Raw genomic sequence first — 18,733 nt, 5'->3', positions numbered from 1 at the left:
CTTCAGGTAAGACATTGAACCAAGCCCCCAGTTGTCTGTTTTGCTGGATGGTAATAATCCCATGGTACCATTCGGAGTTGGGAATTCTGCCACTTTCCTCCCTCAACCAACACTACCAAAAAAAATTAAGTAATCATTCATCTAGGCTGGCACTCCAGTGCAGTACTGAGGGAGTACTGGTCTGTTGGATGTTCCGTCTTTTGAATGAGATGTTAAACCGAGGCCCAGTCTGCTCTCTCAGGTGGATGCAAAAGATCCCATGGCACTATTTCGAAGAAGGGCATGAGAGTTCTCCCCAGTGTCCTGGCCAATGTTCATCCCTCAACCAACATCGCTAAAAAAACTGACTATCTGGTCATGATCACATTGCTGTATGTGGGACCTTGCTGTGCGCAAATTGGCTGCCGCGTCTCCTACATTTCAAAAGTACTTCATTGGCTGTAAAGTGTTTTGGGATGTCCTGAGGTTGTGAAAGGCACGATATAAATACAAGTTCTTTCTTTCATTTCAGTGCTGTTTGTGGGATCCTGCTGTGCACAACATGGCTGCCACATATGTTTACATAACAAGAGCAGTGGCACTTCAAAGTAATTCATTATTTGTGAAGTGCCTTGAACATTTTTGAGAGAGGTGATAAATGCTTTATATGAATGCAAGTTTTCTTGAATCATTAGTGGAGCAGAGGGATTTAGGGGCACAGATACACAAATCACTAAAAGTAGCGACACAGGTTAATAAGACCATAAAAAAGCAAACCAAGCACTGGGATTCATTTCTAGAGGGATAGAATTGAAATGCAGAAAAGTTATGCTAAATTTGTATAGAACTTTGGTTAGACCACACTTCTGGTCTCCACACTTTAAAAAGGATATAGAGGCACTGGAAAGGTGCAAAAAAGATTTAGTAGGATGATATCAGAAATGGGAGGTTATACCTCTCAAGAAAGTTTGATGTGGAGATGCCGTAAAGCCTCCGAAAGCTTGTGATTTTCAAATAAAACAGTTGGACTATAACCTGGTGTTGTAAGATTCCTTACATCAAGAAAGTTTGAAAAGGCTGGGGCTCTTTTCTTTAGAAAAAAGACTGAGGAGTGACCTGATAGAGGTCTTTGAGATTATGAAAGGGTTTGATTGGGTAGACGTAGAGAAGATGTTTCCACTTGCGGGGGAGATCAGAACTAGGGGCCATAAATATAAGATAGTCACTAACAAATCCAATAGGGAATTCAAGAGAACCCAGAGAATGGTAAGAATTTGGAACTCGCTACCACAAGGAGTTGAGGTGACCAGCACAGATACATTTAAGGGGAAGATAGATAAACACAAGGGAAGGGAATAGAAGGATATGTTGATAGGGTTAGATGAAGAAGGGTGGAAGGAGGCTCGTGTGGAGCATAAACACCAGCATTGGCTGAATGGCCTGTTTCTGTGCTGTACATTCTTTGTAATTCTTTGTGATTACATGAAGAAGGGAAGACCGAGGGAGGCAAGGAGTTTTACTGTTTTAAGGTCCTAAGAAATAACTGGTTTTGAAGAGAATGGCATGAGATTTGACTTCAACACAGTGAGAATAGAGGGAGAAGGAAAAGCATACAGGATTGGCATAGGCATACTTGGGAGCTTTATATAAAAAGAGAGGAAGTTGTAGAGGAACAATGAACATAGCCATGTCGATAAAATAGACCAGAAAAGTTCAGACAGAGAGCGAGGGATTGAAGGAAATCATAGAAGGATCATAGAAACATGAGCAGGCCATTCACACCTCTAGCCTGTTCCGCCATTCAACTAGATCATGGCTGCTCTGTACCTCAGCTCTGTTTACCCGCCTTTGCTCCATTTCCCTCAATACCGGTACCTAACAAAAATCTATCAATCTGTCTTGAAAGCTCCAATTGACCCCCAGCATCTACTGCCTTTTGGGGGACCGAGTTCCAGATTTTCACTACCCTTTGTTTGAAAAAGTGCTTTCTGATTTCCCTCCTGAATGGTCTGGTTGTAATTTTATTATGCCCCCTTGTTCTGGATTCCCTCAGCAGAGGAAATAGCTTCTCTTTTTTTACTCTATTGAATCCTTTAAAATTTTTAACATCTTGATTAGATCACCCCCTTGATCTTCTGTACTCAAGGGAACATAAGCCAAGCTTATGCAACCTGTCCTCAAAATTTAACCCATTAAGCCCCTGTATCACTCTGGTGAATCAGCATTACATCAACAATCAGAGGACTATCTTTTTCTTGTATTCTGTCCAGGAGTGTGAAAGATGGTTTGGGAGGACATCCCCAGATATGGGAGCAGGATTCAAGTCCTCGATGGATGAGGATTTCATAGAGTTAAGAGATGTTGAGGAGAAAACAGTTCAAAAGAAGACCCCCCCTCTTCTTGCAGGCAGCTTTGCCAATGGCGTAATGCAGTTGTTCCACGTGAGATCAGAGGAGACAGTAAGGCCAGGAATCTCAAAAGATGAAGATGATCTTACAGTAGAATCATCAGAAGAGTGGTGAGAATGTGGAACTTGCTACCACATGGAGTAGTCGCGGCTAATAGCATAAGTGCATTTAAGGGGAAGCTAGATAAGCACGTGAGGGAGAAAGGAATAGGATGTGTTGAATGAGTGAGATAAGGAGGGAGGAGCCTCGTGTGGAACATAAACACTGACATAAACCTGTTGGACCGAATGACCTGTTTCTGTGCTGTAAGTCCTATGTAACTTGTAAGAGGGGGTAGCTATTGTTTGGACTTGCAAGAAGCATTAAGAAACTGTATCTTTGGGGAACTGAAAGAAACAAGATTTCAATACCGAGTTGAAGGGTGCGGAGAAATTAAAAATATGATTCCACCGTCGTATTAAGGATTGAGGGCAGTGAGCACTGGGATGTGTGATATGAAGAACTAGATGAACGTAGAGTGGGATCATCAGCAAAAGAGTGGATAGAGTTGGATGATGGGTGAAGGAGGTCATGGATATGGAAAAGGCCTCCATCCTGTCAAAGATCTGGGAGATGTCTAAAGTAATGACAAGTGTTTCAGGCTGATTAAGACATGAGTATAATTTCCATAAGAGGAAGTGTTATCCATTTTTCTTTTTCCCACCTTGCCGATTTCTTTCCTCCTTTCCTGAATCTCACCAGGCTAACCGTTCCATTGGCACTGGTTTCCCTTGGTACCTGCTTCAAACAGCCATTCTTCACCTGCTAGTGTAGACAGTGAGAATCAGTCAATGACTGGGGTCAGAGGAAGCATCACAGCTGAGCCTAATCCTATCCTCACCTGATGTCCACACATGTGCAGTTTCCAGCAGGAGTCACTAGATAGTGATCAGCATGAAACCCTGGCTGATTTCCCATCCTAACTCAGGGTATTGAGCCCAACTGTAGTGCTCCCACTTATGTCTTCCTGCACTAAGATTCCCAGCACAGGCTAGGAATCAAAGCATCACAGTTGCAAGAGCTGCAATGTCAATGGGAAAAACCATCATCCTCCAAGTTCCCCGTCTATTCCCACACCATCTGACTTGACATATATCACTGTTTCTTAAAGAAAAAGAGAAAATGCTGGAGAAGCTCAGCAGGTCAGGTAGCATCTGTGGAGAAAGAAACAGTTAATGTTTCAGGTTGAAGACCTTTCGTCAGAACTGCAGTATCAGTTTCTTCATCAATGGGTCCGAATCCCGGAATTCTCTATTTAACACCATTGTGGGAGCACCATCAGCACACAGATTGCAGCGGATCAAGGAGGAGGCCCACCACCACCTTCTTCGGGCAACAAAAGCTATACAAAACCCTGGTTAGACCGCACCTGGAGTACTGCGAGCAGTTCTGGGCACCGCACCTTCGGAAGGACATATTGGCCTTGGAGGGAGTGCAGCGTAGGTTTACTAGAATGATACCCGGACTTCAAGGGTTAAGTTACGAGGAGAGATTACACAAATTGGGGTTGTATTCTCTCGAGTTTCGAAGGTTAAGGGGTGATCTGATCGAAGTTTATAAGATATTAAGGGGAACAGATAGGGTGGATAGAGAGAAACTATTTCCGCTGGTTGGGGATTTTAGGAGTAGGGGGCACAGTCTAAAAATTAGAGCCAGACCTTTCAGGAGCGAGATTAGAAAACATTTCTACACACAAAGGGTTGTAGAAGTTTGGAACTCTCTTCCGCAAACGGCAATTGATACTAGCTCAATTGATAAATTTAAATCTGAGATTGATAGCTTTTTGGCAACCAAAGGTATTAAGGGATATGGGCCAAAGGCAGGTATATGGAGTTAGATCACAGATCAGCCATGATCTTATCAAATGGCGGAGCAGGCACGAGGGGCTGAATGGCCTCCTCCTGTTCCTATTGCTAACTCGGAATGGGCAATAAACGCGGCCTTGCCCACATCCTGAGGCCATTAAAAAGGAATGAAGCATGATCCAGATTCAAATCTGACAGGAGATGGGGGGAGGGGGAGAGGGGGAGGAGAGGGAGAGGGGGAGGAGGGGGGGAGGAGGGAGAGGGAGAGGAGGGGGGAGAGGGGGGGAGAGGGGGAGGAGGGGAGAGGGGGGGGAGAGGAGGGAGAGGGGGATATGGGTCAGTCTGTGGGAGTCTGACACATCAGTCACTCCCCTAACAACAAGGGGGCAAAGGACGTCACTGCCCCCGCCTCACACCAGCTTCCGGTGCCTGAGCCTCACTCTCACCAGGGGAGGGCGGGGCTTCCGGCACCCCCAGACCTCGCTCCGGCGCTGCGCCCTGGTTGGAGCAGTGTACGCAGGCGCCGTGGCTCGTTCCGCCCAGCGTCAGTGCGCAGGCTCAGTGATCGAGGGGCCGAGCGGAGTGCGGGCGAGTCGGACACCGTTACACGGTGGGGAGTGAGAGGCCGGCGGAGGCACAGCGACCCGGAGCCCGCGGAGCGACACACACACACACAGCGAGCGCCAGCCACACCATGGAAGCCATCGCCAAGTACGACTTCAAGGCCACGGCCGAGGATGAGCTGAGTTTCAAGCGGGAGGACATCCTGAAGGTAAGGCCCCGGGGTGAAGGGAGGGGGTGAGTACGACCCGGGGACCCAGGGACCCAGGGACCCAAGCCCGCCGGCTGTGTCTCCGCATCAACTATCAATCAGGACAGCGAGCCCCGTCGGCTGCTCGGCTCCACTCGGGCGCATCGGGACTAGACTGGGGGAGGGGCGAGAGAGAGAGAGGGGGGGGGGTGGGAGTGAGAGAGAGAGAGAGAGAGGGGGGGGGGGAGTGAGAGAGAGAGGGGGGGGGGGGTGAGAGAGAGAGAGGGGGGGGGGGGTGAGAGAGAGGAGGGGGGGGGTGAGAGAGAGGGGGGGGGGTGAGAGAGAGGGGGGGGTGAGAGAGAGGGGGGGGTGAGAGAGAGAGAGGGGGGGGGGTGAGAGAGAGGAGGGGGGGGGTGAGAGAGAGGGGGGGGAGTGAGAGAGAGAGGGGGGAGTGAGAGAGAGAGGGGGTGAGAGAGAGAGGGTGAGAGAGAGGGTGAGAGAGAGGGGGGGGGGGAGTGAGAGAGAGACTGGGAGGAAGGGGGCGAGGGAGACTGGGAGGAAGGGGGCGAGGGAGACCAGAGAGGGAGACTAGGAGGAAGGAGGCGAGGGTGGGCAGAGAGGGAGACTAGGAGGAAGGGGGCGAGGGTGGGCAGAGAGGGAGACTAGGAGGAAGGGGGCGAGGGTGGGCAGAGGGAGACTAGGAGGAAGGGGGCGAGAGTGGGAGGGTAGAGAGACTGGGAGGAAGGGGGCGAGAGTGGGAGGGGAGAGAGAGAGAGAGACTGGGAGGAATGGGGATAGTGAGTCTAGGAGAGATGGGTGGGCGAGACTGGGAGGGGTGGCATGAGAAAGGGGGGGGTTGGGGCTGGGGAGACAGCATGGAGGTGGAGGGAAGGGCTAAGGGAGGTGGAGAGAGACAGGGACATGAAAGGGCGAGAGATGGGGAGAATGGAGGAAAGGGAGAAAGAAAGTGCGTGAGAGGTTAGTGGAGAGACAGAGTAGTGTTGAGAGAGCCGATCGTGAGAGATATTGAGGAGGGCGAGACTGGTGGGGGAGCAACATATGGGGGTGATACGGCAGAGAGGAGAAATGGTGTGGTAGAGTGAATGGGTTCTGGCATACCTTTCCCTATACTACGTTTTATTTGTGAATTCACGCTCCTTGCCTGCAGTTTGCTGCTGGCGTCTCACTGCCATTGAATGTGTGTTCTAGACTAAGCACAGACTTCACTTCCTGGAATAACAGTCTCTGTGTAGAGCCACTTGCAATATGCTGATTCACCTCAGCAGTGAAACGCAGGTATATATTGTTGCACAATGGCCAGATCCAGAATGTTTGTGTTTTTAATGCACACCCACCAACCACTGTGGCATGCTTTCCTGGAGATAGCCCCCAAGCTGCTGCAGCTTAAAAGTAGCCCTTGCTATGACAAATTATACACGCCCAGGCAGAAATCAGGACGTTGGCCATGTACTTTTATAACACTGTGTGGCATTCCCTCACTCAAAGATCAATTTTCAGAATCCCGGCTGCATTAACAATGTGGAGAATTTACAAGAAAGCAGAACCTTTGCCTTTGTGTTAAAGTGGATAGTGGGGAAAGGTGAGAGTTGTTGTGGGACTGGGCCTGCAAGTTTTTTCTCTGCGCTACAGAGTAACTGTAACCTTGATGAAGTAGTTTATTTTGGTATTTTGCAGTAATGTAGGATGTTCAACTTCATTTTACAAAAAAAAACTGGGATAATTCAACTTAATTTTACAAAAAAAAACTGGGATAAATTCTTGTCATCATGGCGGCACCATGTACACCCTCTGTTCTTTCCTGTTTTCTCCTTGACTGTTGCTGTAGTGTTGTGTGTTTTCATTCTTGGGATGTGGGTGACACTGGCAAGGCCATACTTAGTGCCCATCCCTAGTTGTCCTTGTTTTAACATGATAGTTGTTACATTGGGGTACATTACTGGTGGGTACAGGTCTGTCACAGTATAACACGGTACAGTATTTGGTGCAGGTCTGTCACAGTATAACAAAGGGTACAGTATTGGTGGGTACAGGTCTGTCACTGTATACCACTGGGTACAGGTCTGTCACTGTATACCACTGGGTACAGTATTGGTGGGTACAGGTCTGTCACTAACACTGGGTACAGGCCTGTCACAATATAACTGGGTACAAGTCTGTCACTGGGTACAGTACTGGTGGGTACAGGTCTGTCACTGGGTACAGTACTGGTGGGTACAGGTCTGTCACTGGGTACAGTACTGGTGGGTACAGGTCTGTCACTGGGTACAGTACTGGTGGGTACAGGTCTGTCACTGGGTACAGTACTGGTGGGTACAGGTCTGTCACTGGGTACAGTACTGGTGGGTACAGGTCTGTCACTGGGTACAGTACTGGTGGGTACAGGTCTGTCACAGTATAACACGGATATAGTACGGGTGGGTACAGGTCTGTCACAGTATAACACGGATATACAGTATTGGTGGGTACAGGTCTGTCACTAACACTGGGTACAGTATTGGGTACAGGTCTGTCTCTAACACTGGGGTATACAGTATTGGTGGGTACAGGTCTCACTAACACTGGGTACAGTATTGGTGGGTACAGGTCTGTCACAGTATAACACTGGGGTATACAGTATTGGTGGGTACAGGTCTCACTAACACTGGGTACAGTATTGGTGGGTACAGGTCTGTCACTGTATAACACGGGTATACAGTATTAGTGGGTACAGTCTGTCACTAACACTGGGTACAGTATTGGTGGGTACAGGTCTGTCACTAACACGGGTATACAGTATTAGTGGGTACAAGTCTGTCACTAACACTGGGTACAGTATTGGTGGGTAGAAGTCTGTCACTGTAACACTGGGTACAGTATTGGTGGGTACAGGTCTGTCACTAACACTGGGTACAGTATTGGTGGGTACAGGTCTGTCACTGTAACACTGGGTATAATATTGGTGGGTACAGGTCTGTCACTGTAACACTGGGTACAATATTGGTGGGTACAGGTCTGTCACTAACACTGGTACAGTATTGGTGGGTACAGGTCTGTCACAGTATAACACTGCTGGAGTTGATGGGTAAATTGATTTTGCTGTAAATTAATTTATAACTGAGGGGGTAATAACTGCAATGGCAGAGGAAGTGTGTCCATAGAATCATGGAGTTTACAGCACGAAAGGAGGCCATTCAGCCCAACATGGCTGTGCTATCTCACCAACTGGAGCTATCTATCCTAGGCCCTGCTCTTTTCCCCATGTATCCTTTTACATTCTTGTTGTGTTATCCCTTTGGGTTCATCCTGGTCCCTAGTGCTCTGGAGAGGCCTCCTGTGGTTTGTGCATGGCAAATTTCTGACTGGAACTACAGTGGGCTTGGGTGTCCGGGGCTGTTTAAGGGTCGCACACGTGACTTAGAATATTGAACAATTTGGAACTTCACCTGCAACCCAGAGCTAAATCGGTCAGGGTTCCCTAAAGCTGTTGGCTGGGAAGGCCCATGTGTGGGGAACCAGTGAACCATGCACGGGTCTTGTACGATTATAGAAGACAGAACGTGTGAATTGCCTTTTCATTCCACTCCTGCAAGTGGGAAATAGCCCCTTCCCCCAAAGCAGTTATACTTTCTGGCCCTTGTAGTGCTCCCTGCCCAGGCGTGGGGAGTTGGTCTACTGCCAGACCTCTTCACAGTAGTACTCTGTAGCAGCCTTCCAGGAGGTGTGTAGAAGTGACTAGCTGCCTTTTCCTGTGGGGAAGCACCCCAACTTCCTCTCTTGCCTCACTATCCCGGGCATGGTTGAGATCAGGAACTTGCCACGGGCATGTCGCCAGCATCCTCCCGGTCTGTGGGTTGGCTGTTCCGGGACAGCAGGTCGAGCGAAGAGACAATTCCCAGGGTTTGCCCGTCCCTTAAGCTGCTTCTGTACCCGTATGGGATGCATGCTTATATCACCGGTTTCCAAAGCACACGTACATGGCTACACCAAAGGGTCCATCTGCTGGATTTGTCTCTTGGGAGGACCCAGCCACCAGTGAGAGAGAATTCTGGCCGGTTTACCTTCAGGACAAGGTGATGCTCGTGTGGTATAAAAGCGGCTATTCCCCGCCGCGTGCGGCTTGGGGTTTTCCTCCTGTTTTGTATCTTGTGTTGACTGGAATCTACGGTGTGATTGCATCTCCTACCAAGGCACTGAACTTTAAAAGGATTGACCCAAACGATTGAGATAACAGGAGGGTAAATGCTGGGAATCTGAAATAAACACGCAATTGTCAAAATACACGGGATCCACCAGTGTCCAAAGAAATGGTTTTATGTTTTGGGAGGAGACTTGAGTGGTGGAGGTTCTCCCTCACAAACGACCCGTTTTCCCCTCTTTTCCAATGCCCTGCTGTGTACTTTCAGTATTTTAGGTTTTTTTTTTGCATAGAATGCAAGCTTTGTTACAGAGCCTGTTTTCTTTTGTGTGACTATTGCATAGCATTGAGTGCGAAAGTGGATGTGACAGGGCTGTGGTACCTCGGGGATAGCATTAGATGTGGTGCATTTCCTCTATTAAGTAGTGAAAGCAAATTAAACTGCTTTCTAGCAGTAATGGGAGCCGCTCGAGGTAAAATGGAGGTGGAATAAGGAATTCTCAATAATTGTGCCTATTTATTTATACTCTGAGCCTGGTGATGCTTGTAATGGGGTTAGACAGTCACCATGGCAACCTGAAATGGCAGAGGAGAGTGTTTACTGAATGGGGTGTTGTAGCTGGGAGTTAGTTTACTAAGTTTCTGGTTTTTGAAATGCCATGTAACTTCCTATAACCAGTTTCCTGTAAGTGCCTTTTGGAAGAAAAGGAGCTTTGCTCCGTCAAAGGGTTTCAGATTTCGTAAGTAGACTTAAACATGCTCAGGTTCAAGCTGGCACGGATTCAGGCTGTGAAGGAAGCAGCACCTTTCAATCCTGGCTGTGTGTCCTGTCTCAATTCCTAAAGGGGTCCTTCATCTAAAGAGCTTTTCTAAGATGGGATAGAAATAATTGGATTAATTGGGCACTTTTTACTGGATTTCTGTAGCTGGTACTGTTAAACCTATTAACTTTTTATGAGTTGTTCTGGGTGATGTGAAATGACGTTTAAACAGATTCTCTATTTCCGTCCTGGCCCCCTCCCCCCCACACACACACACGTTTTACAGGAACGTAGGAACAGGAGTAGGCCATTCAGTCCCTCAAGCCTGTCCTGTCATTCTGTTAGATCATGGCTGATCTGTACCTCCGCTCCATTTACCCACCTACTCTTAATGTGATTGTAGAGTTTGCACAAGGGAGCTTGTCTGACTTGGTGCAGAATGCAAACGGTGTAGTGCAGAGGCAGCCCGAGTCTTAAGTCAGTTATGGCAGCTGTGAGTACGATCAGGTACCATGTCTCCCTGCGGTATGAGTTCCGTGAATACTGGATGTATGTTAGTACTGTACCCAAATGGCCAATCTCCATGTCCCTATCTCTGTAATCTCCTCCAGCCCTACAACCCTTCGAGATCTCTGCGCTCCTCCAAATCTGGCCTCTTACGCATCCACGATTTTAATCGCACCACCATTGGCGGCCGTGCCTTTAGCTGTCTAGGCCCTAAATTCTGGAAATTCCTCCCTAAACCACTCTACCTCTCTCCCCTCCTTTAAGGCGCTCCTTTAAAACTTACCTCTTTGACCCAACCTTTTGGTCAACTGTCCTAATATCTCCTTATGTGGCTCAGTACCAAATTTTGTTTGATAACGCTCCTGTGAAGTGCTTTGGGTCATTTTACTACGTTAAAGACGCTGTATAAATGCAAGTTGTTGGTACTGTGTGTCAGACGGGTATTTGACTGTAGACGGCAGATTGGAGCTGATGCTATTGTGTGCATGGATTAGTATCTCGGGTGGGGTCTTTACTGGGGAGGGGCTTTTTAAAAAAAAACTTATTTCTGATGCTGGACCAGTTCTGAAATAAGCAGTCGAGCTCATTAACATTGAATGCAGAGGAGGTGGGTGAAGTTATATTTTTAATGTCTCGGTTGCTATTTTACCTTTAAAATGCACTAAAACTGGACCAGCCAGTATACTGTTGAAAATCACCAAGTCTCCTTTGGCAGGTAACATACTGTGGCAACTCAGCCTCCCAGCATCTGGCAGACTGCACATCCGAGTCCTTATTGTAGCTGTCATACGGGTTTTATAATGCTTCAGTTGATCAAGGAAAAATAGTAGGCATGATGATTTACTGCACTAAAGCACTCAACATGATTGACTGGAGAGTTTGCACAAGAGAGCATTTGTCTGACTTTCGGTGCAGAATGCAAACTGTGTAGCACACAGAGCGTTGAGCCTGAGTGTTACAGGAGTTGCACTGAGGTGTGTTCTGATGTCCCCTTGGGGAGGTCTGCAGTTTAGCTTCTGGCCTGAAGACTGCAGGTTATGTTTGAAATTTGTGCACTCTTGCCCACTCTGCAGGCTGTACCCTGCTATGAGGCAATGATGTATTCCTTGCATTTCACTGAAGTTACCTGGGGGATTGTATTGAGGAGTCACTGATCCTAGACCAATAACTTAGCATCTTAATAAAAGGCAGTAACAGCGAGTACTGATTGTTGATGGTCGGGTGATAGAACAGTGGCTGTTGCCTGATGCTTGTTGTCCCCAGTATTGAGGGTAATTGGATCATCAGAAGTTTCATGAGTCCTTCAGATTGCCTGTTGGTGACTGATGAGCTTGATATTGTTGGCACTGGTTGAGATGTAAGAGGGTCTGCATGGAGCACAGTCTCTTTTAGTTTTGCATTTTTCTCGCTTTCTGCTTAACTCTCGCAGCTGTTTGTTTCCGAAGTGAACGACCCCAGGTGACCTATCTGGCGCTGTACTCTCCGTTAGTTGGGGCGTTGAGGTTGCCTGATGATACAAAACTGATTATAGCAGGAGCCAAGCAGCTGAGGCCCGCACCAAGCTTCAGTTATACAAAGGGCAGCTGCAGTTGAGGGTGATGTTGATGAACTGGTGCCCGACAGATGCTCACACCCTTGGGGCACCAGTTCATTGGTAGCCTCAAAGCTGTCATGTCTTTCATTCTGTTCATTGCTCTGGTACTAAAAGTAGTTCTATACCACCCCATCTGGCATCCCAACCTTGGATACAAACATTCTCTCGTTGTGTTCCTCAAGGAACACTTCAGTCAGGTGCAACAACAACAGCTTGCATTTATATAGCGCCTTTAACGTAGTAAAATGTCCCAAGGTGCTTCACAGGTGCAGCGTGGGTTAGGTGCAGAGTAAGTCTGCCTCAATCCCTGCATCTTAGTGATATTTTTCCATTTCCCACACCAACTATCCTGTGGCCACTGAGCGAGATTACCAATAGTGCTGTGCGCCCATGTACACTAAGAGCTAGGTTAGACTCCCCAGCCTCATTTCACTTTGGGGCCTTTGAGGAGAGTAGATGTCATCTCATCTATCCGGGCCGGAAGTGAAAGGCAATGTCTAACGCACATCACCGCTCAGTCCCCACGTACGCCAGTTAAAGCTGGTAATGGATTTCTCTGGTCACTGGTGACTCATGGCTTTGCAATCCAGCTCCCTTACACTCACTATGTGGAGGTTTTCCTCATTTTAAACATGATTTTAACGGCAGTTGAGGTAACTATCTTGTCAATAAGTTGTCTTTCCCACCTCTCATTTTGCATTGTATAAAGATTTTTTTTTAAAGTTATTGTCAAAACAGTACGTGATTCTAGTGATTGACCGCACTTCCAGTCTAAGGTAAAACAACTGTGACTACTCCTCAGAACTACTTCCTTGGCTGTGAAGTGCTTTGGGACATCCTGTGTTTGTGAAAGGTGCTATATAAATGCAAGTTCTTTAACTATTGCATTTAGATGCCAGAGTTGAGCACTTGTCCTAAAGTTTCCAAGCCCCCTTCCTCCTCCCCCATTGAAGCCACCAACTCAGACCAAAATCCCTCATTGGGTGCCCTTTCATATTGTAACTTGAGACTATTTGACTGTGTGAGTGAGGGGTAACAGCCCAGTTGAGCCTGATCCTGTTCTCACTTGATGTGTATACAGCAGGGGATTACTGAATGAAGGCTAGGAGCTGCGACCCTGGCTGAATTCTACCCCCCCCCCCCAATATTAAGACCATTGTCACATATCCTGCTGCTACTTCAGTACAGACCAGGGATTTAACCTGGGGCCTTTCTGGAGTCAGTGGGGAGGTTCCATTTTTTAAAAAAACAATCTGAACAAACAGTCGTACTGTAGTGGGCATCAAAGCTGTAACCTGCAAGACCAAAACTCTCTGAATCCTGGACCTGGTACCATTTGTCAGTGTGCTTCTTGCAAAACCAGCACTTGTCACCCAAATTCCACCATCTGGTACCTGAGTGGGAGCAGGGAAGAGCTCCTTTATTGTGGTTTGGACTTTGCGTCTGCAGGCACAGTGGGTTGAGAATCACTAAATCAACAACCAATTTGCTCCCACTTCAAAATTAATGGTGATGGGAGGTATCGAGATGGCAACTGTGTTAAAACTGCTTCTGGCTATGGAAGTATTTGACCAGTGACGTGTCGACCATTTTTATTCAAGAGGCTGTAGCGTTATTTGAGAGGATTATGTTGCTGTCAGAATATTTGCAAACCTGACTTGCTAACAGATTACAGCTTATATTGCACCAAAAATGTAATTTCAGTTTCTTAACATAAAACACGAATGTTAGATGCTGATGTTTAAATGCTTTGGGAATTTTTAATACATTAATGGTGCTGTATAAATGCAAGTTGTAGTTGTTGATACAGTTCATTATTGGATTCTAGGAGTAGGGGGCACAGTCTAAAAATTAGAGCCAGACCTTTCAGGAGTGAGATTAGAAAACATTTCTACACACAAAGGGTGGTAGAAGTTTGGAACTCTCTTCCGCAAATGGCAATTGATATTAGCTCAATTGCTAAATTTAAATCTGAGATAGATAGCTTTTTGGCAATCAAAGGTATTAAGGGATATGGGCCAAAGGCAGGTTTCTGGAGTTAGATCACAGATCAGCCATGATCTTATCAAATGGCGGAGCAGGCACGAGGGGCTGAATGGCCTACTCCTGTTCCTATATTCCTATGTTCCTATCTCCGTTAGTAATTTTCGGGGAGTGGGGGTCCTAGTTTTTGTTTGAAGTCACTTTGAAGAATTTGCTAGTCTTGGTTTTGGAAGTGACCATCCTGGATTGGCAGTGAGTGCATAAACTCAGTGCCTCAGGCTGAACCAGACAGGACGTTGAGAGACCATAGTGTTTATACTCGATTTATTTGACCTGTTCATAAAGTGCATGATAGAGATATCACATTTAAGCAAATCTGTTTCTTGGTAACGCATGACCTTAAATTGTTCCCATTAGCAGTGACAGATCTGTACACACCAGTACTGTACCCCAGTATTTTATAATAACAGGTCTGTACCCACCACTACGGCACCCCAGTTTTATGCAAAAGAAAATGCTGTCTGCGGCCATAACCCAGGTTTGGAGGGACAAAACTGTACAGGTGTCTCGAGTGGACACGGTATGAGAATGTCACACCCCCTAAAATTGCACTTTACTGTTGCCCCAGTGACGACGTTCACTGATTATGTGATGTTGCCCTTTTATGTGTTAAATGTTGCTAATGGGTGGGTGCTCCTTCAGGAATCATCTGCAAACCTGTCCAACTGGCCACAAACAGTAAGCTTTACTTTGAATTTCCTTTTAAACCCTGGGAGGCTGTGCATTAAAAGCAAAATTTTGTAGACGTTGGAAATCTAAAACAAAAAAAATTGTTGGAGATATTCAGAGGCAGCATCCCTCGAGCAAACACGAGTCAGTTGATATTTCAGGTATAAAACCTTTCCTCAGAAGTGTGAATTAAGACTGTTAATGTGCTAGGCGTCTGATTGCTACAGTGAGAGGGTGTGAAGTATTGACTGATGCATTCAAAATCTGTCGCGTGAAACATGGTACTAAAATTCTAATATAAAATTCTGGAGTGAGACCCCTGTTGTGGGTTGCAGGGGGTTAAAATTTGTTAAATATAGCCATCGTTGGGTACTCAGCCAGTCTTTAGTATAAGGTGCTATTTCATGTCAACATTCAAACGTACGAGTGGGTGAGACCTGAGGCTGTGAAGGTGGGTTCCAGGCTGTGGATCTTGGGTTGTGGCTGTGCGCATGCCATTGAGAGATTTTAGAATGCAATCAATTCCCTAGATTTAGTTCCCAGTAAGATATGCTGCTATAATGGTTCTAGTACTGAACTATCAGCCCAAAAGTTGTGCAATCAAACCTCATCTTGGCAAGTTATGAAGCCCAGTATTTTTTGGGCAGGCACCGGGTTTTTGGGGGAGGGGGGGCGGTGGAGGGGGTGGCCCAACTGTTGTAAAAACCCAACCAGTTCACTGTTGTCCTTCAGGGAAGGGAACCTGCCACTCTGACCTGGTCTGGCCTACACATGACTTCAATCCCATACTACTTGATTAACTCTTGTCTAGCCACTCAGTTGTCCAAACAATCGCTGGAGAAGACAGCCCATCACTACTTTCTCATGGCATCTAGGGATGGGCAATAAATAAGGCCTTGCCAGTATTACCCACATCATGAGAGCAAATTAAAAAACAACTTGCTGAATTCCTCCACTGGTACATTTTTCCTGATTGTAATTTGATTGCAGTGAAGGTGTTTTAGGTTTTGAATTCCGTCACTTGCAGTGAGCAGGTCAGTTATGGGGGGGGGGGGGGGGTCTTCAGTCTGAATGTAGTTAAGTGAGCCTTTGTTCACTGGGAGCTGAATTCTAGGGTGCCTAACACCGTTTGAACAGCTGCCCTGCAAGGAGCAGTGTGGAATTAGAGAGGTTGAGCCAACCAGGCACTTCCTCACAGCCCTGTCCAGCGTTTAGATGACCTGCTTGGAAAGAGGTGAACTCTAGCCTTTTTTACATTCCAGAAATATCTTGTAAAGTGCTTCACGTACAAAAATTATTTTGCAGTTCAGTGATGTTTGCTGTATGGGGAAATGCGGCATTCATTTTGTGTGCAGCAATATCCCACAAACAGCAGTGAGGTGGCCAACCAGTTTTTGGCAGTGTTGGCTGAGGGAGGAATGTTGGCCGGGACATAGGGAGAACGTCTGCTCTTCAAATATTGCCATGGGACCCTCTCTGCTTCCGAAGGCTCTGCCCCTTGCTGGCTACAGTGCTCCCGATTACCTTGCCCAGCTGAGCCTATTCGGTGAGTGTTGGACAACTTTAGCAGGTATCACAGCGGCCCCTGATCCAGTACCCTGCCTGCACGCACTTTCCAGCAGGAGTAACTGGTCTGGGAGCTGGGGCCAGGCTGATTTTTTCCACTCCTTGATTGCAGTGAAGGTGTTTTAGGTTTTGAATTCCGTCACTTGTAGTTATGTGGAGGGGGGGACTTCAGTCTGAATGTAGTTAAGCGAGCACAGCTGAATCATAGAGTCATAGAGTTATACAGCACGAATAGAGGCCCTTCGGCCCATCGTGTCCGCACCGGCCATCAGCCCTGTCTACTCTAATTCCATATTCCAGCATTTGGTCCGTAGCCTTGTATGCTATGGCATTTCAAGTGCTCATCCAAATGCTTCTTGAATGTTGTGAGGGTTCCTGCCTCCACAACCCTTTCAGACAGTGAGTTCCAGACTCCAACCACCCTCTGGGTGAAAAAGTTCTTTCTCAAATCCCCTCTAAACCTCCCGCCTTTTACCTTGAATCTATGCCCCCTTGTTATAGAACCCTCAACGAAGGGAAAAAGCTCCTTAGTATCCATCCTATCTGTGCCCCTCATAATTTTGTACACCTCAATCATGTCCCCCCTCAGCCTCCTCTGCTCCAAGGAAAACAAACCCAATCTTCCCAGTCTCTCTTCATAGCTGAAGCACTCCAGCCCTGGTAACATCCTGGTGAATCTCCTCTGCACCCTCTCCAAAGCGATCACATCCTTCCTGTAGTGTGGCGACCAGAACTGCACACAGTACTCCAGCTGTGGCCTAACCAGTGTTTTATACAGCTCCATCATAACCTCCTTGCTCTTATATTCTATGCCTCGGCTAATAAAGGCAAGTATCCCATATGCCTTCTTTACCACCTTATCTACCTGTTCCGCCGCCTTCAGGGATCTGTGAACTTGCACACCAAGATCCCTCTGACCCTCTGTCTTGCCTAGGGTCCTCCCATTCATTGTGTATTCCCTTGCCTTGTTAGTCCCTCCAAAGTGCATCACCTCGCACTTTTCCGGGTTAAATTCCATTTGCCACTGTTCCACCCATCTGACCAACCCATCTATATCGTCCTGCAGACTGAGGCTATCCTCCTCGCTATTTACCACCCTACCAATCTTTGTATCATCAGCGAACTTACTGATCATACCTTTTACATTCATATCCAAGTCATTAATGTAGACCACAAACAGCAAGGGACCCAGCACCGATCCCTGTGGTACCCCACTGGCCACAGGCTTCCAGTCACAAAAACAACCTTCGACCATCACCCTCTGCCTTCTGCCACTAAGCCAGTTTTGTATCCAAAGTGCCAAGGCACCCTGGATTCCATGGGCTCGTACCTTCTTGACCAGTCTCCTGTGGGGGACTTTATCGAAGGCCTTACTGAAATCCATGTATACCACATCCACTGCGTTACCCTCATCCACACGCCTAGTCACCCCCTCAAAAAATTCAATCAAATTAGTCAGACATGATCTTCCCTTGACAAAGCCATGTTGACTATCCCTGATTAATCCTTGCTTCTCCAAGTGGAGACTAATTTTGTCCTTCAGAATTTTTTCCAATAATTTTCCTACCACTGATGTTAGGCTCACTGGCCTGTAGTTCCCCGGTTTTTCCCTACTCCCCTTCTTGAATAATGGTACTACATTAGCAGTTCTCCAGTCCTCTGGCACATCCCCTGTGGCCAGAGAGGTTCTGAATATATGTGTCAGAGCCCCCGCAATCTCCTCCTTTGCCTCACACAGTAGCCTGGGATACATTTCGTCCGGGCCTGGGGATTTATCCATTTTTAGGCCTGCTAAAACCGCCAGTCTTGAGATATGTGTTCATTCAGAACTGAGGAAGAACATAAATTTGAGAGTATTCAGTTTAGTAAACGTGGGATGTTGTGATGAATTGACTCGCATTTATAAAGCTTGCTGGCTGGTAATTTTCCGTTTATGCTCAGTGCTTTTCATAAACTGCCCTGTTATCATAAAATATTCATTTTTTTGTGTTTAGGGGTGATTAGGCTCTGCCATTGCCATTTAAGAAAGAACTTGCATTTATACAGCACCTTGCGTGACCTTGGGGCGTCTCAAAGTGTTTTACAGCCAATTGAGTGCTTTTTGAAGTGTAGTCACTTGTAATATAGGAAACATGGCAGCCAATTTGCGCGCAGCAAGTTCCCACAAACGGCAATGTGATAATGACCAGATAATATCTCTTAATGATGTTGGCTGAGGGATTGGCCAGGGCACTGGGGAGAACCAACGGGATCTTTTATGTTCACCTGAGAGGGCAGACGGGGCCTGGATTTTAATGTCTTATCCGAAAGACAGCATCTCTGACAGTGCAGCGCTCTCTCAGTACGTGCTCAAGTCTCTGTCTTTAAATCGATCTTTAATGAATGAAGTGAAAAGCAAAATGCTGCAGATGCTGGAAACATTCAGCAGGTCAGGCGAAAAGACAAGTTAATGTTTCGGGTGCGGGCCCATCAAAAC

The 18,733-nt window shown here is 46.9% G+C and overlaps 1 protein-coding gene across 1 annotated transcript in view; it reads left to right on the top strand.

The window, feature by feature from the left end:
• Positions 1 to 4,756: 4,756 nt before the first annotated feature.
• LOC137341280 (growth factor receptor-bound protein 2) overlaps positions 4,757 to 18,733 on the top strand; it is a 178,478-nt gene continuing 164,501 nt past the window's right edge. The window contains exon 1 of the mRNA XM_068004385.1: positions 4,757 to 5,003. Within this exon, the coding sequence (XP_067860486.1) occupies positions 4,926 to 5,003 (78 nt within the window). The 5' untranslated portion in view covers positions 4,757 to 4,925. The remainder of the gene's footprint in view (positions 5,004 to 18,733) is intronic.

The sequence above is a fragment of the Heptranchias perlo genome, chromosome 23 (assembly GCF_035084215.1).
Source record: "Heptranchias perlo isolate sHepPer1 chromosome 23, sHepPer1.hap1, whole genome shotgun sequence".
Classification (NCBI taxonomy): Eukaryota; Metazoa; Chordata; class Chondrichthyes; order Hexanchiformes; family Hexanchidae; genus Heptranchias; species Heptranchias perlo.
Note: the sequence above shows the minus strand (reverse complement) of the source record. Positions and strands in the feature narration are given on the sequence as shown.